This window comes from Amphibalanus amphitrite, unplaced genomic scaffold (genome assembly GCF_019059575.1).
Source record: "Amphibalanus amphitrite isolate SeventyFive unplaced genomic scaffold, NRLGWU_Aamphi_draft 001223F_arrow, whole genome shotgun sequence".
NCBI classification, from domain to species: Eukaryota; Metazoa; Arthropoda; class Thecostraca; order Balanomorpha; family Balanidae; genus Amphibalanus; species Amphibalanus amphitrite.
Genome location: NW_024882717.1, coordinates 98,931 through 119,815, shown reverse-complemented (window position 1 = coordinate 119,815; position 20,885 = coordinate 98,931). Strand labels below are relative to the sequence as shown.

Here is a 20,885-nt window from a genome sequence, read left to right as displayed (position 1 = left end):
GAGCTCCGAATGGGCCGACCTGAGGCTCGGCGGCGTGGACGCAGCGCCACCAGCCGACCGCTGTTTTTGTGTAGATGCCGTGTGTGGCGCCTGCCGCTGGTGAATGGGGCTCTGGAGAGCCGCCCGCCGGCGGACCAGCTGATTTTTGACGTGGTACGCTAAACGCGCTCCTGAAGGTCATTTGACGTACATTGTCTGACAGGGCGGTGTAGCTGCGGGGGCCGGAGACAGAGAGAGAGAGAGAGAGAGAGAGAGAGAGAGAGAGAGAGAGAGAGAGAGAGAGAGAGAGAGAGAGAGAGAGAGAGAGAGAGAGAGAGAGAGAGAGGGTGTCTGGCAGTGGCGGATCCAGCTCAGTTTTTTTTTTGGGGGGGGCAATCCATAACAATTTATCGATTCTTTCCATGCCTCGTCCATAGGCGTTATGTTAAAATTATGCCGTTTGGGAGGGGGAAATGCCCATTTTGCCCCCCCCCCCCTGGATCCGCCACTGGTGTCTGGGCGGTTTGGCGGGCGCCGTGGACACAGCGGCGAGCATGGCGCGGTCGATGTCAGCGGCGGCCCGGGTGCCGCTGTCAGAGACTGTACAGCAGCTGGCGGAATGGGGTCCGGCCGCCCGACTACGCTGGTGCCTCACTCGTGTGCCTGGGAGAGACTGCGGCTGGGTGACGGTTGAGCGGTTGAGTGGCCGTGTACCAGCGATGTGAGGTCAGCGGCGCGGCGTGCTACTGCTCGGCTCTGTCTTCTGTAAGTGACACTGTCGCGGCCCTTTCCGGCATAGACAGTTGGACCGCCGCCGTGCCGCTACCAGATAGACTCTTCCCCCCTCTGTCGCCCCTCTCTGTCCTCTGTCCTAGGCCTCTATCCTAGACCCCTCTCCCCCTCGATCGTCTCTTCTTCCTCCTTTTCATTGCTGTTTTCTCCATGCATCCTCCGGTCACTTGTCCGACCTTATCGTGGCCGCACGGCAGGGACCCTGCGCCTCCCCCCTGTCGCGGGAGTCCCGTAGTGGACCCCCAATGCTTCAACCAGGGACGTAGCCAAGGTGGGGGAGGCACGGGGCCATGGGGCCCCTGAAGGCGAAAACTTAGATTAAATTAAATAAAAAAAAAGAAAATAAATATAAACAGCTGCACCACACCCCCAAAAATAGTGGGCCAAATCCGATAACTTTTCCTTTTTTTGAAGGGGTACGACACTAGGTCGCAGCCTGTGGCCCCTCCCTGAGCAAAATCGGCTATGAGCCTGTCGATTTCCGTAATCAGCCTAACGTATGCATAAAGGTGTGCAATTGCATCTCTGGGTTGGACCCCCATATCCTGAGACCGTAGCTTAGCACCTGGCGCCCACGGGCTCCCTTTGTTGCTATCTCGATTTTGATGAATATTATTCTTTTGGCTAAAGTTTCACTTACGTTGAATCATGATATGCGACCAGGCCACCGGGTTTTGTATTTTTCTGTGTCGCGATTGTGTGGCTGCAGAAGTTATTCTATTTGATAGCTCTGGCGGTTCGCGCCTCGCCCTGTTCCGGCTGCTCGGCCCTGCGTCCCTGAGGCTGTGGCCGCGGCTCTCGCTCAGCGGGGGCCATGCCATTGTAGTTCGCAGCGGCTGAGTCACGTGACCTGCCGGGCCGCCGCCGCGCCGCCAGAATGGCCGCGCCGGCCGATATCAGCTGACGCCGGCGCCAAGGCCGCCGGCTGGCTCCGGCGCATGCGCACCGAATCGAGGTGTGACCGGCGATTGACTATGGCGACGGCAGGGCGCTACGGTCGGCGGCGATTGACTATGGGTATGGCGACGCTCTTGTCTCGACGGACGCGGTACTCACATGTACTGCCCATTGTCTAATGCTTTGCGTTAGAGAGCCGAGGACTCCGCCCGCCATCGACTTTTGGTTAGATGGGGGGGGGGGGCACTTTGCCCATCGCCCATCACCCAGTGATGTACACAAGGGGTAGCACGGGGCCATGCCCCCCCCCCCCCCGAGTGTCGAAGGCGCGAGGGGTCCCTGCGGTCCAGGGATATTTCTGGTGGATTTAGCACGCCGAGGGCGTGCTTGGTCCGGGTGCCTTAATTCCAATACTACGAGTATGTAGACAGTAGACAGAACGTCTTTTACTCGAAAAAATTGATATCTAAGAGGGATTCTGTCATAGTGACGCGCCCACAGCGCCCCTTCTTAACTGAGGGCCACTGCACAGGTTACCTGAGGGACCCCCTGATCATCTGAGGGGACTTGACCACCTGAGGGGTCTTCTGGTCAGCTGAGGGGCCCCTGACCACCTGAGGGGCCTCCTGGTCACCTGAGAGGCCCCCTGGTTACCTGAGGGGCCCCTTGGTCACTTCAACTTAAGGGGCCTCTGGTCACCTGAGGGGCCCCCTAATTACCTCACTGGTCACCTGAGGGGCCCCTAGTTACTGAGCGGCCCCCTAGTTACTGAGCGGCCCCTGGCCATCTGAGGTCTCCCTGGTCACCTGAGGGCCCCTGCTTACCTCTGTGGTCACCTTAGGGGCCCCTGATCATCTGAGGGGCTCCTGGTCGCCTCCAGGGGCCCCCTGGTCACCTGAGGGGCTGCCTGGTCAGCTAAGGTGCCCCTGGCTGGCTATCTGAGGGGCCCTAGTCATTTGAGGGGCTCCTGGTTACCTGAAGGGCCTCTTGGTCACTCGCCTGAGGGACCTCCTGGTCACATGAGGGGCCACCTGGTCACACGAGGGGACGAGGGCCCTTTATCCCGCGAGTTGCTGGGGGGGGGGCGTTAAACGCCCCCACTTTTTTCGCCGGGCCATAGCATAAAAATGGCGCGCCGCAGGCGCGCCAAATTTTGGGTACCTGTAAGGAATTGATTGAAGTTTATTGTGACAAAGTTTTTAAAAATCGGTGGGAAAATTTTTGAGATATCGAGGTTTTAGTGACGTCATTATTTCTAAGTTTTCGACCAAAAACGGCATATGTTCAAAAAATCATATAAAATCACAGAATAGACATACAGACATACCGTAAAAGCCATTAGAATGCCAATACCATGAACAATCAAATGGCTATCTTCGATTATTGATTATCGTTCCGCATTTTCCAAAATCTTGAACTGAATCTTGACAATTTCTCGTGACTACTTCACGACCATGATACATGAATTTCTTAAATTGAACTTTTTGAGCCAAACACGTACACATATGATAAAATGAATGTCACCATCGTGTTCTACGGCCCAAATTACCCATAAAACATGCGTCATAGGCTGCGAATAACAGTTTTGGTTTTCGGGGATATGTGCCTACCCGGTTGACCTGACCTTGACCCTGACCTATGCTTGACTGACCCCTACATGGAGCTGACACTCTTGTAGGCCTTATATGATGGATTGTGCACCGTTTTGACAGAGTTTATGACGAGAGGCGCCCATTGCGAAGTCCTGAAGTCCATGCTACTGAAAGCCCGATTTCAGGTGTTTGACCTGACCTTGACCCGACCTGTGACCTCAAAATTCAACTTTAAAGTACTCATCTGAAGCGTCTCGTCGCGTTCTTTCGTTTGCCGCCTCGTGCGTTTCGCTGCGCCTATTGGTTCTCGAGTTATCGGCTGGGGGCGTTTAACGCCCCCCCCCCCCAGCAAACGGTGGGTGGCGAAATACCCCAGCAACTGCCGGGTTATAGTTACCCGAGGTGCCCCTGACATAACTGGCCCCTGTTTATAAGAGGGTCCCCTGGTCACCTAGGTCCTAGTGGGATCTGGTCAGTTGAAAGTCCCCTGGTCACCTGAGACCAGTGGCGTAGCCAGAAATCAGCGAAAGGGGGGGGCATGGTGCTCGAGGGGGCGACTTTTTCCCTGGAGAGGGGCGCCATTGTCAGCTAGTGAAAGGGGCGTCAGTCTAAAATGTAACGTCATGTTCATGCATGATTTACTAGGTGCTGCTAAATACGAGTACAAAAACCAGGTTTCGCTGATTTTTCGTAAATCCAATTAATCCAATTTGCAGCCCAGTGTTTTTATCAAAACACCTTGATCTTGGTGAATATTTAGCACGAGATAGGAAACGATCTCAGGCTTCGGACATTTTATTCCCAAAATACGCATCCATGATAATTCGAAACGGTAAAATATACGTTGCTCTATAGACACAATCTTTATAATATGCAATATATATATATATATATATATATATATATATATATATATATATATATATATATATATATATATATTGTTGTCGACACCATCGGCGATATAGCTCGGTACGCTACAAAGGATAAAAGATTGATAAATGGAAATAAATGTATTGGGCATTAGAATAGAAGAGACATATGGACAGTAGACAGATGCAGTCTGTAGTTTGTTGAGAGATCGTAGATCAGTAGTTTAGTTGTAGGTTCCTGTAAAATACACAAATAACAGGCCCTTTTACACCGGTGTGCGCCATAAATCGTCTCATTCATTTCGGTATCAGCAGTATCTGACATATCTATGGGCATATATCCAAACTAAATACTTTTGAACCTCACACCGGAGTTAATTAGTGCATATCAACAACCAACGAAGCGACAAGTAGCATTTCATGTCCAAAATATCCAAATAACCTACCAAGGTGTCTTCCTTCGCCGGGTTTCGTGTCGAATTGCGCACAAGGCCGGTCAGCTGGTGACACGCAAAAATAACAAGTATGGGCAGACGAAACCGGCCGACAATAAACAAATTTAAATACGCCTTTTACCAAATGCAATCGGTCACACTTGGAGAAAACGTATCAAATAATTTCACTACGATATTCCAATGTGAAATACTAATCGAGATAGTATAAATCACTCATTTAACGCAGCTTGGTTGTAATGCAGTTCCCAAAACGACCGCGCACCCGCGGTGGCAGCACCTTACGGTGACAGCCGAGAACAATGCTGCCATCTATGCTACAAGCGGTCCCGATGCGATTCAGGACCATCACATCCTCCCCCCGGTGACGCAACGTCACCTGAGTGATCGCACACGGTACACACGCGTCAGTGATCGCGCACGGTACACATCCCAGTCTCGCTGCCACTGCAGCTGTCGACTGTTGTCCACGACTCAGCCGGCAGCCAGGGAGACCAGTCGACTCGCTGCAGCCGACCTTCCCGTGTCTGGCTCAGCAGACAGTACCACGCGCCGTGGCCGAAGCACCAGCCGCCGCAACCGGCAGCTCGCCGCAGTTCCAGAGACGCCGCCAGGGTCAGACTTAACACCCGCACCGCCTCCAGCCTGATATGCACAGTCAGCGTCATCACTAAGTCACTATTCTGAGAGCGACCTAAATCGGCAGTGGCCGACTCCGTGCCCACGGCCACCCCGCAGGCGACACAGGCACAGCAGACAGCAGCTCGCCGGGGCCGCCCCGTGCCGGCGGCCACTCCACAGGCAGACCAGTTCGCCGCAGCTGACCTCGCGCCGGCGGCGACTCCGCAGGCGACGCACACAGCAGCTCGCCGCGACCGACTCCGCCAGGTCGCCAGCCCCGCCGTTGGAGGCATGCCGGCTCCTGCAGTCCACCAGATCGTCGTCCAGGACTGCTGCATCCAGAAGTCGTCCCTCTCCAGTTCAGGAAGGGTTAGGAACGACATCCTAGGAGGAACAAAGACAGAATAACAGGAAGTTAAGGAAAATAGACATTAGGATAGATACGATTCATGTGCACACGATGTCAGCGATCAGCAGTCATCACCATACTCACTCAGCTTCCTCTAACAGACACACTTTGCTGACGGGGCGGTGGTAAGTGCCTCCCCCCGCTGCCTTCAGCTCAACCGATCGGACGGTGCCGTCTGAGCCCGGCAACACTCGAACAACTCGGGCTAGAGGCCAGAATCCTCTCGGCGAATCGCTCTCAACCATCAGGACGACGTCACCTTCTTGCAGATTTCTTGTTTTGCGGAGCCACTTCTGACGGCTCGTCAGGGTTGGGACATACTCCCGCCGCCACCGCTTCCAGAACAGGTCAGCCAGAACTTGTGACTGCCGCCAACGCCGTCTGCTGCTCAACTCGCAGGGCTGGAAGACTCCGGGCGAGATGTTGACGATTGAACACCCCAGTAGAAGATGGTTCGGTGTCAGTGGTTCTACGTCAGTGCCATCAGGGCTAACATATGTAAGAGGCCGTCCGTTGACCATGGCCTCGACTTCAAGTAGCGCAGTGTGAAGCACTTCGTCGCTCACACATTGCGATCCGATCGTCACCTTCAGGGCTCTCTTGACGCTACCGACCAGTCTTTCCCAGGCGCCGCCCATGTGACTTGCTCCGGGAGGCATAAACGTCCACTTGATGTGATCTTGGCTCAGATGATCCGAAATGCGAGCCTGATTAAACTCCTGCAGCGATTCCCGGAGCTCACGCTCTCCTCCTACCAGGTTCGTTCCGTTGTCGGAAAACAGGGCATCTGGCTTTCCTCGACGCGCGGAAAACCTCCTCAGGGCCATTATAAAACTGTCAGTATCTAGAGTGTTTGCGATCTCTAGACGCACCGCGCGCGTTGAAAGGCAGGTAAACAAGACACCGTACCGCTTCTCGGTCTTTCTGAACTTTTTCACCATCATCGGTCCGAAATAGTCAACACCGACTGTGCTGAAGGCTCTTGAAGTGTTGAACCTTCCGACTGGCAGGTCAGCCATCCTCGGGACTTCCGGACGTGCTCTTCTGTTTCTGCATACGGTGCACTGGTGCAAGATTCTTCGGACGGTTGACCGAGCCTTGGTGAACCAGTAAGCTCTTCGTACTTCTGTCAGAGTCCTTTCTTGACCCGAGTGCAGGACCTTTGAGTGGTTGTACGTCACGATCAGGCGTGTGACATCATCTCTGGCCGGGAGGATCGCTGGATGACGCGTCGAATAGGGCACTGGAGCCTTGCTGAGGCGCCCGCCGACGCGCAGCACGCCATCACCGTCCAGGAAAGGCGACATCTGAGTCAGTCTTCCCTCAGACCCCGCTGGGTTGCCGTTCCGGAGAGCGGCTACTTCTGTGGTGAAGCTCCGCGCCTGACAGTCTAAGACGATCTTCTTTTCAGCCTCCTGAATCTCGTCTGCTGACAGCGGCCCCTGGCGCTTCCAGTCAGCTTTAGTCGGGCAGTTTGATGCGATGAAGTTCGTCACGAATCGTAGCATCCACGCTACAACTCTTCGGTAGCGCGTCCATGAAGAGAATTTCCCTGCGTCAGGAAGCACAGTCACTTCGAGCTCTGGCTTCGTCGTGAGAACTTGCTTTGTTCTTACTTCTGGGTCGTCCGCCGATACAGCTTTGCACGGTGGGTTCTCAGGCCAGTGCTTTTCGTCCTTCAGCAGGAAGTCGGGACCATCCTTCCAGTGCGAGTCTGCGGAAAGATCCGTGGCAGAGGCTCCCCTGGAGCAGACGTCAGCTGCATTCGAGCTGGACGGGACGTGCCTCCACTGATCTGGACGAGACAGCTCTCGGATTTCGGCCACCCGATTGGCCACAAAGGTGTGGAATCTACGGCTGTCATTCCTCACATACTGCAACACAACAGTACTGTCCGTCCAGAACAGAACTCGCTCCACCTTGACGCTCAGCTCCTTCAGGATCATGTTGGCCAATCTGACTCCCAATACCGCTGCTTGTAGCTCGAGCCTGACAATGGAGATTTGCTTGAGAGGCGCCACTCTCGTCTTTGACATGGCCAGGGAGCAGATACTGGGGCGATCGGGCATTATCGTCTTGACGTACGCCACTGCTCCGAACGCCTGCTGAGAGGCGTCACAGAATATGTGCAGCTCTCTGGTACAGTCCGCGCTGATCTCTGTGCCTGAGAAACACCGCGGGACGGTCATCAGTTCCGTGGAAGGGAGCTCACTCAGCCACTTCTTCCAGATCCGCGACTCCTCCTCTCCCAGCTGATCGTCCCAGCTGTAGTTACCTGCCCAGAGGCGCTGGATCAGGATCTTGGCCTGCAGAGAGAATGGCGATAGCAGCCCCAGGGGGTCGTAGAGACGAGCGACTCCCCGAACTACTCCACGTTTCGTCTCTGGTACGTGTGGGTCGATGCTTCTCACTCCCAGCGTGTCTTCGGCCGTGTTCCATGTGCAGCCCAGCACACTCTGAGTCGTGCCAGCTTGAGCTCGCTCTTCCTGTTTGATCTGTTCCATGACTCGTTTCGAGTTCGTCGTCCACTTCGTTAGCTTGAACCCGCCTTTTCTCAGGAGTTCTGTCATTTCCGTCTGCATCTCGACAGCTTTATCTTCAGTTTCTGTAGCATGCACGAAGTCGTCCATGTAGAAACTGTTCAATGCTGCCTCTTTAGCTGTTTGTCCTGCTGCAGTGCTGCTGCTGCAGTCTCTGGCCGTCTGCTGCAGGACGAAACTGGCCGACGCTGGACTGCTTTTGGCTCCGAAGATTGCAACTTCCATAGTGTAACACTCTGGGTTCTTCGTCACGTCCAGGTCTCTCCAGAGGTACCGCAGGGCCGCCTGGTCTCGCTGTATGATCCTGACCTGGTGGTACATGGCTTCAATGTCAGCAGTCAGGGCTACTGGTTCTTCTCTGAGTCTTAAGAGGATGCCTGGAAGGTTCTTCAAGAGGTTGGGTCCCGTGAGAAGCATGTCATTCAGCGACACGCCTTCACACGTTGCGGCAGCGTCAAATACTACCCTCAGTTTCCCCGGCTTCCTTGGGTTCGTCACACCGTGGTGAGGGAGGTACCAGGTCCTGGGATGCGATTCTTGCTCCTCTTCAGTCTCCAGCTTGCGTGCAAACCCGAGCTCAACGTATCCGTCCATGACCTTCTTGTACGCCTCGGCTTTCTGTGGTTTCCGCAGTAGGCTCTTCTCCAGTGAATGCAGGCGGCTGACGGCTACTGCTCTGTTGTCTGGCAGGTGTACCTCATCGCTCTTCCAAAGGAGCCCCGTCTCATAACGATTGTCCAGTCTACGTGTGGTGTTTTTCATGACTTCCACTGCTCTGATGTCTTCGGGAGATTTGGCGTCATCGCCTTCAAACTTGCACCCGAAGGACTCAGTGGTCCACCACTGCTGCAGCATTTTCGACATCTCGTCTTCGTCTGGTGACTTCCTGCTGATCAGCATCACCTGCCTCTTCCGCTCAGGAATAAATCCCTTCACTGAACCGGCCAGAGTCCACCCGAAGGCAGTTCTGATCGCCACCGGTTGGGCCTTCTTTCCCTGCTTCACTTCGAGTTGTAGCAGAGCTTCGAGGACATTCGCTCCTAGAAGAAGCTCCACCGTCTTACCGGAACAGTCTGGCAGATCGAGATCTTGCACGTGTTTCCAGTCAGGCATCTTGTGGGGGATCTCAGGTACTGTGACGTTGATTTTCTTTACGGAAAATGCCTCAGGAACTACCACACTTGAGCCATCGCCGAATGACGCTTTCAATTCGAGCTTCAGCTTCACTGAGGTCTGAAGGGGTCCGCATCCCTCGACGCTCTGCAGGCGGAGGGTTTGCCGCTCTCCATGAAGACCCAGTTCGGTCACCACATCTTCGGACACCAACGAGGTCTGCGAACCCGGATCCAACAGGGCACAAACCTGTTTGGACTCGCCGTTACTGCCGAGGATGGTGACCGGCACCACTTGCAGCAGTGTCGTGACATCATCGGTTTTCAGAGACGCTGCAGCGACTACGCGCTCACGGCTGGTCCGTCTGCCGACCCGCTTGCTGCCGTGGAGTGTTGCGTGGTGCCTCATCGTGCAGTTGTCGATTCCGCATGGCTTTGCTGAACGACAACGCCGCACGCCGTGCCCCGTCTGCAGGCAGTAGAAGCAGCGCCCGACTTCGGCGATCCAACGCGCTCTCTCGTCAACTGCCTTCTGCAAGAATAAAGGGCAGTCAGTCACCTCATGCCGTTCCTTACAGCATGGACAGTTTCCTGTTGTCCGTGCGTCGGTGACCAGAGTGCTCCTCTGCTGGGCAGTCTTCTGCATTGGCTTCAGCTTGTTTTCTTTCGGAGTCCTCCTTGGCTGTGACACAGCCGCATAGTTGACTGCTACCCGCACCTTCTTCTGAAGCCAGACATCTAGGTCGATGAGGTTGGGTCTCTGGGTCAGATCGAGGACGTGCGCTCCCCATTCGTGCTTTAACTCCGGAGGAAGCTTCTGTACTACCCTTCTGAGATTTTCATAGCTTCTGAGATCTCCCTCATAGCCAAAGTTCTTGAATATGACTACGGCACAGTGGATTGATGAATGGAGCTTTTCCAGTAACACAGGATCCAGGTGGGATGGGTTAGGGCAGGAGAAGATATTCTGGAGGTGGGCGTGCACGATGTCCTCCTGCTGACCGAACCTCTCTTCCAGCGTCTTCAGGGCCTCCTCGTACAACCTCCCATCGAACAGCATCCCACTGATGGCCTGCTCGGCCACACCTGTTACGGCGGCCTGCAGGTGCACCATCTTCTCAGTTGGAGTCAGGGACGGTTGGTTGTGTACCATTGTTCGGAAGAGAGCTGACCACTTTGGCCATTCAGCTGGCTCACCTCCAAACTTTGGCAGGTTCAGGCGAGGGAGACTCTGACGCACAGCCTCAGCATGCAGTCCAGACTGGAAAGCGCCCGTGCCACCACTGCCCTGGGCCCGGTGAGCAGTAGTGGTGCCGGCGCTGGGTCCCTGCTCCACTTGGGTCCCTGGCACACCACCACCAACCTGGGCCTGGTGAACAGCAGCGGTGCCGGTGCTGGGTCCCTGCGCTTGGGTCCCTGGCATACCACCACCGCTCCTGAAGACCTGAAGAGCTGTAGTGCCAGTGGCTTCTTCATTTTCTTCATTTTCGGCTTCACCGAAATCCTCACGTCTGTCCCAGTTGAGTGAGTCTTCCTTCAACAGCTTTGCACGCAACTCTGCTGCAGCCTGAGCATCTTCAGCTTCCTGTAACTTCAGCATTCGTTGCAGCTGCTGGTCCTCTTCCTCGGTCTTGAGTCGTCTCTGCAGTTGCTGCAGTTCCAGTTTCTTCACCATGGCATCCACCTCTGCTACTCGTGAGGCTGCCGAAGATGACTCAGAATGATGTGACTGTCCGGACACTTCAGATGCCGGGTCGTCTTTTCTGTCCTTCAGATACCCTTCTATTCTACTGACTGCCTCCTCATGTTGCCGATCAGCTTCTGCTTGATATGCCTTCACCTGTTCCAGCTCATCTTCTGACGTCAGCATGGATGCAATATTATCAGATGCCTCTTCCACTTGCTGAAGTGCTTTGTCCAGCTCCGAGATGATGGAAATCAGGTGGGTCCGGCTACCTCTGTTGTCTATCAGAACATAGGCCCTTCTCCTTGTCCTGGTCAAGTTTGCCAAACATCTCCCCCGCTTCTGCTTCAACTGTGCAATTGACTGAGGCATCGTGTGTACAGGACTCAGTTCAATCATGAATCAGGGAGTGCAGAATGGTCAGGTATGATCAGGCATATGGGCAAAACAATCACGTCAAGGTAATAGGCACAGGTGGTTAAAATACAAAGCAGGCACAGTCGGGTAAATCATGGGTGAATCAAGACAGGTCAGTTGGGCATCACTTATGAGAACATAGGTATCTCCATTAACTTTGAGGTCATTACAGCACTTTGGAGCTCAAAGGATACCTTGGAACTGTTGTCGACACCATCGGCGATATAGCTCGGTACGCTACAAAGGATAAAAGATTGATAAATGGAAATAAATGTATTGGGCATTAGAATAGAAGAGACATATGGACAGTAGACAGATGCAGTCTGTAGTTTGTTGAGAGATCGTAGATCAGTAGTTTAGTTGTAGGTTCCTGTAAAATACACAAATAACAGGCCCTTTTACACCGGTGTGCGCCATAAATCGTCTCATTCATTTCGGTATCAGCAGTAGGGTAGCCTGGGGCAAGACGCCCCAGATAATTTATTTTGCTACATAAATTTTGTCCCACATCACCTGGAAGGCCAAATTTGTGCTCAATGCGTTCTTTGGACATTTTACTTTGAATTGCACCCCTCAAATTCATTCACTTATGATCGGACTCCAAGCTAGGAAGTGATTTGTGAAGCAACTGCAAATGGGGCATTTTGCCCCAACCCCAGGGCAAAACGCCCCACGGCCTGGGGCAAGTAGCCCCATACTTTAGATTAAAGATTTAACATGGTAGTTGGCTAAATCTTATGTGAGAGGTCCGTTAGACCTCTGGAGGCACGGCACTTAAGTTAGCACATTCCATCCTGTCAGGTGTTCAGCTATGACACTATTGTATGAGCAGGTTTTTCACCTACCTCATAAGACCAAATAATAAATTATTGCAATGCGAATGTTAACAAAATACTTCTTTTGCCATCCAGTTGCTGAGAAAAATACACATAAAGGCATAGAAACTTACTGTTCGCCAGCTACCGAACATTAGAAAGTGGGTAGCCCGAACAATACATGAGGTAAAACGCCCCAGGGGCTTTTTGCCCCGCGACCCACTGAGGCGTTTTACCCCATCCCGTAGTTCGGTCAGAGACCAACGCTTTGCACTCCAGCAAGACATAATTTAATACGAACCAACCCGGCATGATAAGCGTTAGACAATAGTTGTTCAAAATACATAAAAGTCGTTAACCTGATGTGGACCATAAGAGAACGCCATGATACGTAATCTGACAACAAAACATAAAAATCACTCCAAAAACACATTTTTGGCTATATCTCCCGAAAGAGTCATCACAATTTCTTTCCAGTCTGCCCATATAATGATCATATAGTGCACGTTTTATAGAAGAGATGATGTTTCCCCAGAACTCTGCCAGCTCCGAGAAACATCGGTGAGGCGTTTTACCTCGGCGGGGCGACTTGCCCCGGTCTACCCTATCTGACATATCTATGGGCATATATCCAAACTAAATACTTTTGAACCTCACACCGGAGTTAATTAGTGCATATCAACAACCAACGAAGCGACAAGTAGCATTTCATGTCCAAAATATCCAAATAACCTACCAAGGTGTCTTCCTTCGCCGGGTTTCGTGTCGAATTGCGCACAAGGCCGGTCAGCTGGTGACACGCAAAAATAACAAGTATGGGCAGACGAAACCGGCCGACAATAAACAAATTTAAATACGCCTTTTACCAAATGCAATCGGTCACACTTGGAGAAAACGTATCAAATAATTTCACTACGATATTCCAATGTGAAATACTAATCGAGATAGTATAAATCACTCATTTAACGCAGCTTGGTTGTAATGCAGTTCCCAAAACGACCGCGCACCCGCGGTGGCAGCACCTTACGGTGACAGCCGAGAACAATGCTGCCATCTATGCTACAAGCGGTCCCGATGCGATTCAGGACCATCACACACATATATATATATATATATATATATATATATATATATATATATATATATATATATATATATATATATATATATATATATATATATATATATATATATATATATATATATATATATATATATATATATATATATATATATATATATATATATATATATATATATATATATATATATATATATATGTGTGTGTGTGTGTGTGTGTGTGTGTGTGTGTGTGTGTGTGTGTGTGTGTTGCGTACTGCAACGGGAAAAGTTTTCATTAGCCAGCCAAACAATGTTTATTTTCGTATCATAAACAAAGTGACTCGACTCTGACACACAATGAAAATAGTTTTTCCCCTGACCTCAAAAATCGACGAAAATGTACAAAGGGTGACTGCGAAAAATTAAAATTAATCACGCGACAAATAAGGTGACCTCCGGGCCAAGAGAAATGAAATGACTTTGATCGGCACTTTCAGGTAAACAAAATAAAACGAGCAAATAATAATAAATCGGCAACATCCTGGCCTCTCTGAAACAGCCAGGGTTTCAGATACCTGCAGACGATTTTCACAGAGACACAACGCACCATTTGAAAAGCCACTCGCATGATCAGAAGCGCCTAGTCCCGTCGTGGGATGACACTAAGTATAACGAGTTTCCGCACAGGACGATGCAGAACTCCGTGCTTCGTGCGCACCTCAGCTGAGCGCACAATGCCATCAGCACCACTGTGCACCTTCACCACGACACCCTTCGGCCAAAGTCCGCGTGGGTGTCGATTGTCCGCGATGATGACGATTTCATCGACCTGTACATTCGCGTGATGCTGTCTCCATTTGGGTCTTCGCGCGAGCGTCGGCAGGTAGTCTTTGACCCATCGCTGCCAAAAGGCATCTGATAGCTGCTGCGCGTGCTCCCATCGCTTCCTCAGGTCCACGTGTTCATCCTGCTTTCCTGCTGGGTAGCTTGGAGTCGCCCTTCCTATCAAGAAGTGGAATGGTGTGAGCGGGTCATCATCATCAGGGTCCACGGGAACGTGGAACAGAGGTGTCGAGTTGAGAATTTTCTCGACTTCGCAGAACAGCGTGAGTAGAACTTCATAGCGAGGCTTGTGCTCTTTCAAGATCGCCGCCAGCGTCTCCTTCACGGTCCTCACTCTTCTTTCCCAGACACCTCCGGCCTCAGGATCTGACGGAGGGGAAAACTTCCATTCGATTTTATCCACTCCTAACTTCTGTCGGAGCTCGTCTTGATCCAGCTCCTGGAGAACGCGTCTCAGTTCTTTTTCCGCGGCGCGCAGATTTCTTCCGTTGTCTGACCAGAGTTCGCGAACATTGCCTCGTCTGGCCTGGAACCTGGATATCGCCATCAACGCGGCCTGAGTGTCCAGGCTGTCGGTGAGCTCCAGATGAACCGCTTTGGTCGCCAGACATCGAAAGATGACGCCCCAGAGCTTGACATCTGAGCGGCCTCTCTTTGACCAGATGGGTCCAAAGAAGTCGACTCCTGTGGCGTAGAAGGCGCCTCGCAGCATCGTGACCCGAGATGCCGGAAGTGGCGCCATCTGGGCAGAATGAGGCTGAGCCTTCCGCACTCTGCAGGCCTGACATCTCCTGACCACCGTTCGGATAGCTTGCCGTGCCTGCGGCACCCAGCAGTGCTGCCGTAGCTCCGTCAGGACAGCTTCATGGGCTCGGTGCCCCATCCGTTCGTGTAGATGCTGAATATACAGCTCGACGTAGCGGTGGCCTCGGAGCATAATGGGCGGCTGTCGGGCGGTTGGGCTCAGCTCCGGTGATCGTTTGATCCGGCTGTCTAGGCAGATTATGCCACCAACCAGCACGGGCGATAAGCCAGCGATCTTGCTCTTTGATCTCACTGCTCGGCCCGCTTTCAGGTCCTTCAGCTCACTCGCCAACTGCTCGTGTTGTACCGTCTTGATCCAAGCTCTTTCAGCCTCTTCTATCTCACAGGGTGTGAACTCGCCTGTAACGCCGTCTCTGTGCCGGAGCAGCCACCTTCGAATGGTAGCCATAGTGCGCACTGCCACCAGCCAGCGTGAACAGCGGCTCAGGTCGGGCCGTGCGGCGGACGGATCCAGTTCTGGCTGAACGGTGGTCGCCAGAACCGACTTGGTTTCAGGATCATTGGCCAAAACTTCGTGTTCTTTAACGTCTGAAGTTGGCCAGTTGTGTTCCTCCTCTCGGAGAAACTTTGGGCCACTGACCCACGGCCTGGCAGGCTTCAGATCCGCCAGGTCTTGTCCTCTGGACGCGCCGTCTGCCGCATTCAGCTCAGTAGGCACGTACCGCCAGTCCTCCGGCCTCGTGACGTCACGATCTTCTGCCACTCGATTGGCAACAAAAACGTGGTAGCGTCGTGCAGAGGACTGTATCCAGGCGAGGACGTTCTTTGAGTCGGACCAGCAGGTTGTCGACTCGATCTCAACACGTGCTTCTCTCCTCAGAGTGGCGATCATTCGAGTCCCAAGAACCGCAGCTTGCAGTTCAAGCCTCGGAATGGTCAGCTTCTTTGCTGGCGCTACTCGTGTCTTAGCGCCTACAAAGCTGACGTTGATCTCGCCGTCTTCTGCTCTCCATCTGTAGTAGAGTACAGCTGCGAAACCTTTCTCGCTCGCGTCGCAAAACATGTGCAGCTCTACTGTGCTGACACACATGTTGTTGAACAGGTGTCTTGGAAGGCGCAGATCATGAATCCGCCTCAGCTCTTCCGTCCACTTCTGCCACTCTGCTGTCAACTCCTCTGGAACTCCTTCATCCCAGCTGATGCCTTGTTGCCAGAGTTGCTGCAGCAGAAGTTTCCCTCGTAGCAGCCAACCCGAGAGGTAGCCGATGGGATCGAATACCGACATCCCGGTGGACATGACTGTCCGCTTGGTCACGATTTCTGGTGGAACATGCTCTCGGTACGTTAGCTTGTCCAGGCTTGACTTCCACACGATTCCCAGAGCTCGGTGGTCGTCTGTCTTCCCCACACTGAGATCATTTTCACTGCGCTGCTCCGGCTTCAGCATATTGAGCACTTCTGAGGAATTCGACCCTCAGGGGCCCAGCTCGAAGCCTCCTCGTCGGAGTGTCACGGTCAGCTTCTTGATCAGCTGTTCAGCTTCAGCTTCTGTCGCTGCTCCACTCAGTATGTCATCGACATAGCTTTCTTCATGCACCGCTCTGACCACCAGCGGGCTGCCGTCGCCGAAATCAGTTGCTGTGCGCCTGTAGCAGTAGCTTGCGATGCTCGGTGAGCACGCTGCGCCGAAGATCAGCACGGGCGACTCAAAAACGTCAAAGTCACCGTCACGGGGATCGTCTCGCCAGAGAAATCTGAGACTGGGCCGGTCCCGCTTGTCAACACTGATCTGGCTAAACATGGCGACTATATCTGACGTCAGAGCGATCCGTTTCTCACGCCAGCGAGTCAGGACGCCAATCAGCGAATTGATGTTCTGTGGTCCTTGCATGAGACTGTCGTTGAGACTCCTTCCGTGGCTCTTTGCAGCCGCGTCCAATACCAAACGTACTTTGTTCGGCTTGTTAGGATTTGTGACAGCCATGAGGGGTAGATACCAGACGTTGTCTGGCTCGTATGAAGCTTCCGTGGCGGTCAGCTTAGGAAATGACCTTCTGAGATCATCTTCGTCATCCTTTCTCTTGTCATTTCACCCAGGCTCGGCTCAGCTCCCAGGCGCTCGGACTTTTCCATCTGTTTTTCAAAAGCCTTTGCTCTCTTCTGAGCCATCTGTCTGCTGGGTGGGAATGGCTCGTCACGATCTCGCCGCAGCAGCGGGGCCACCCAGCGCGTGCCGTCGTGGTACACCTCGCTGTTCAGGATGTTGTCCGCTTTTCTGTCCTCTGGGCTGAAAGGCGTGTCAAAGTCGTACTTGCAGCCGAACTGCTCCGTACTCCACATGTCTTCTGTGTGGAGAAAGTTAACCTCTGGTGGATGTTTCACGGTGTCATGTCTCATGACCACTCTTCCTGTCACGGTCCATCCCAGGAGTGTTCGCTGCAGAAGCGGACCGTTCTTCGAGCTCGTCCTGCGCACTTCACGTGCGGCAATCAGTGCCGCCTGGTCGAGACCGATCAGGATCTTCGGAGCCTCGTTCAGCTCTGGTAAATTCAGCTCTTGAAGCTCCGGGTATAGTGTCTTCAGCCGTTTGTCGCTAACAGCTGGAGGCGACAGGGCTAAATCACGGACACATGTGACGGTTTTCAGTTTGAATTTATGGCCGTTCTCGGGATTTTCAATGCGCAGGTCGACTGTCATCGTCTCCACTGTTTTCACCTCAGTGACCGTCTTCATGTCCATGAGTCCTTCCGGTCCTGAAAGCTGAAGCTCGTCAGCCAGTGACCTGTCCATAAGCGTCACCGAGCTTCCTTCGTCTAGGAAGGCTCGGCACCGGCGTCTTCCCTCAGGCGTCACTATATTGATGACGCAGGTCTTCATCATGACACAGGACGCCGCGGCACCCTGAGTGACGCCAATCACCTCAGGTGATGACGCTGCGCCATGAAGCATTCTGTGATGAAGCTCACAGCACCCGTCAATGCCACAAGCTCGTTTTCTGTGGCACGAACCGGTCGAATGTGTCTTCTTGGACAGACATCGCAGACAGCCACGTCGTTCAGTGACCCAGCGATGGCGCTCGTCCACTCCCAGAGCCTTGAACTCTGGACAACGCTGAATGTAGTGCGACTCATCGCAGTAGTAGCATTTCAGCTGTTCGGTGTTTGTGCATGTCGTCTGACGAGGGCGTGACGTCATCCGGTTCTTGTCCGTTTCTGTCCGTTTTTGATTCGGCAGACTTCGACTCTTGCTGGCGAGCGGCTGATAACCAGCGCCGCTGCAGAAACGCCGGTCCTTGATGTGTCCTTTCAGGAAGGCAGCGAATAAATCACAGGTCAGCAAGCCTCCCTCGGTCTTAATGCGGCCGTAGGCTCCCCATTCGGCTCGACTGTCCCGAGGCAGCTTGCTCGTCAGGGCTTGAATCACCTGCAGGTTGTTCAGCTCATTAGACTGGCCCACGTGTCTGATGATTGCTATCGCATTAGATATCTCGGTCGAAAACCGCTCTAGTGCATCGACATCACCTTCCCTCACTGGTGGACTGTCCAAGAGTTTCCTCACCATTTGGTTAACAATGATTTGAGGATCTCCGAAACGCTCCTTCAGGATCGTCCATACGTCATCAAAGGAGCCACCAGTAAGCAGGGCTCCGTGAACTGTGTGGAAGGCGTCTCCTTTTAACCTCTCTTTTAGATGTCGCAGGATCTGTGTCTCAGAATAGTGAAGCTGTAGCGCCTCCTTCACCTGTGCTTAGAAGAACGGGAACTCTTCGTACTTCCCATCAAACGTGGTGAAGTCCAGCTTCACTGCTTCTTGCAGGTACAGTCGCGTCGGTGGCGGGCCTAGCTCAGGTCCTGGTATCGGTAAACTGTCATGTCGTTCGGTATTGGTCTGTATGAAGTCGTGATCCGCGTCGTGTTCGCGGGCGGACGCTACAGACGTCACAGACGAGTCGCCGTCGCTCGGCGCCCGAGACAGCCGAGCGCGACACAACTGAATACGGTGTCTTTCCTTCGCTCTGTTGAGCTCCAACTTGGCATCTCTAATTACTCGTTCAAGGCGCTCCTCTTCGTCGATCTGCTCTTGAAACATCGACGCATCGCTCACACTCGCTACGCTCTCTTCATTGGTTGCCACCTCGGAGATCGTTCGCCAGCTTCGACTGCTGCGCGGCAGAGGAGTAGGTGGTCGATAACCAGGCTCCAAACTGCGCCGAGGTGCCGGTGTTGGCCTTTCATTTACGCTGTAACTCATCGTTTACGTTATATGTGATACGCATTGAAAGAACCAACTCATTGATGCTAGTGCGCAAGCGAGTTTCGAATATAAAATTAGACAAGCATTACGTTAATCCTACGTTAATGCTGGCAATCGAGAAGCAATTAACTATTTTCATAAATTGTTGCGTACTGCAACGGGAAAAGTTTTCATTAGCCAGCCAAACAATGTTTATTTTCGTATCATAAACAAAGTGACTCGACACTGACACACAATGAAAATAGTTTTTCCTCTGACCTCAAAAATCGACGAAAATGTACAAAGGGTGACTGCGAAAAATTAAAATTAATCACGCGACAAATAAGGTGACCTCCGGGTCAAGAGAAATGAAATGACTTTGATCGGCACTTTCAGGTAAACAAAATAAAACGAGCAAATAATAATAAATATATATATATATATATATATATATATATATATATATATATATATATATATATATATATATATATATATATATATATATATATATATATATATATATATATATATATATATATATATATATATATATATATATATATATATATATATATATATATATATATATATATATATATATATATATATATATATATATATATATATATATATATATATATATATATATATATATATATATATATATATTAGGGTGTATCGTCGAATTTTGATTTTTTTTAATCGTCTTCACTACTAAATTTTATTGGTCCCTGGCATGTTTGAAGCCGTAGGATACCAATCAAAAAAATCTGGGACGAAAACCTAGCCTGCTGCGAGCGGTTGAACGGAGGCCTGTCGGGGCGGCGCCAGGCGTTGAAGTCTCCCCGTTAGTTACGCGCACACTAGCACCACGCGGCGGCTGGCGCCGTGCCGCCGCGTTCCCGGTCAGCCGTGTTTTAGCGTTCACTGACGGGTCGAAGTGATTATTCTAAGCTTTCCTAAGAAGCTTTCTGCCCCGCAGCTCATTATTGAGCAAGAATATCGCACAAACTGCATAGAACATTGACATGCAGGTTGTCGGCACATATGGAGAAGGGGATGTTTTGGTTAATGCCTCCTTTAATAGGAAGAGATTGTGGAAGAACAACACATTTCTCTTGGAAATTACTCCTCCTTCTTCCTACGTGCCTGCTTTAGTAATCGAAGTACCCCTATTGACTCTACGTTCTTGATTCGGCTGTCCATTTTATGCATGGAATTCCGCTATATTATATTTTCTCGCTCAATGTCCCCTGAGCTATACCTATTGAGGCGTCACGGGACAGCAATGCTCAGCACACAACTGCAGAGAAAAAGTCAATGTGGTCATGCGTTTTGTATGCCAAAATGTGTGAGCCTTGGCGTGTACCAGCAGCCGTTGTCACCATTGTAATTTTCACGACTTTATCTTTATAATGATGCAATTGCCCACTTCCCAGTTCCCAGACTGGGTTTGGAGATATAGTTTTACAGAAACATTTAGGAATGTCTGTAATGTAAGTTAAAAGCTAATACCGAAAGGAATCCACATATTTTCGATTTCCTGTTTGCTGTATTGCTTAGTAAATGCCAGACGTCATGATGGCATGGTTGCGATTGATGGTATGCCGGATGGCCAGGGTACGAACTCATGGTAAGTCAGCTTGGCCGGCAGGCATCAACAGGCACAATAGTCTTACACTGATATCGTCACCCTCAGTTATTCGTCACCATTCAGCAGCAGGCCCAGAGCTTCGGGCCTTGAACCGTAAGGCACAGGTGTAGGAGCAAGACATTGCGCCGATTCGAAGGGCTGGA

General features: G+C 51.7%; 3 protein-coding genes and 1 long non-coding RNA gene across 5 annotated transcripts in view; 1 reads left to right on the top strand and 3 right to left on the bottom strand.

Annotated features, from left to right (window-relative positions):
* Window positions 1-629: 629 nt before the first annotated feature.
* LOC122371258 (protein capicua homolog) overlaps window positions 630-20,885 on the top strand; it is a 118,059-nt gene continuing 97,803 nt past the window's right edge. The window contains exon 1 of the mRNA XM_043347433.1: window positions 630-744. The gene's annotated coding sequence lies outside the window, so the exon portion shown is untranslated. The remainder of the gene's footprint in view (window positions 745-20,885) is intronic.
* LOC122371257 lies at window positions 4,259-11,448 on the bottom strand. 2 transcript variants are annotated; one of them, XR_006254700.1, is made up of 2 exons: window positions 4,579-11,448; window positions 4,259-4,370 (listed from the first exon to the last, which is right to left on the bottom strand). XR_006254700.1 is itself a non-coding variant. In XM_043347432.1 (2 exons), exons 1-2 carry the CDS (start codon window positions 11,347-11,349, stop codon window positions 5,695-5,697), a joined length of 5,571 nt encoding a protein of 1,856 aa, XP_043203367.1. In that variant the 5' UTR covers window positions 11,350-11,448; the 3' UTR covers window positions 4,259-5,694. The 2 variants fall into 2 exon arrangements, 1 of the variants encoding a protein (XP_043203367.1); XM_043347432.1 differs by having other exon boundaries at window positions 4,259-5,778; window positions 5,863-11,448.
* On the bottom strand, window positions 4,259-13,270 carry LOC122371259. The gene is made up of 2 exons (XR_006254701.1): window positions 12,919-13,270; window positions 4,259-5,589 (listed from the first exon to the last, which is right to left on the bottom strand). It is a non-coding gene; the product is annotated as an uncharacterized LOC122371259 (long non-coding RNA).
* LOC122371261 lies at window positions 13,885-16,299 on the bottom strand. Its single transcript, XM_043347435.1, has one exon. The coding sequence runs from the start codon at window positions 16,297-16,299 to the stop codon at window positions 13,885-13,887; it is 2,415 nt and encodes an 804-aa protein (XP_043203370.1).

What these genes read in the sequence shown, in the direction of transcription:
- LOC122371257 (XM_043347432.1), bottom strand. Translation starts at nt 11,349, where the DNA reads ATGATTGAACTGAGTCCTGTACACACGATGCCTCAGTCAATTGCACAG. An exon ending in TGCAAGAAGGTGACGTCGTC is followed by an intron (nt 5,779 to 5,862) that starts CTGATGGTTGAG and finishes GACGGCACCGTC; the next exon opens with CGATCGGTTGAGCTGAAGGC.
- LOC122371261 (XM_043347435.1), bottom strand. Translation starts at nt 16,299, where the DNA reads ATGCTGAAGCCGGAGCAGCGCAGTGAAAATGATCTCAGTGTGGGGAAG.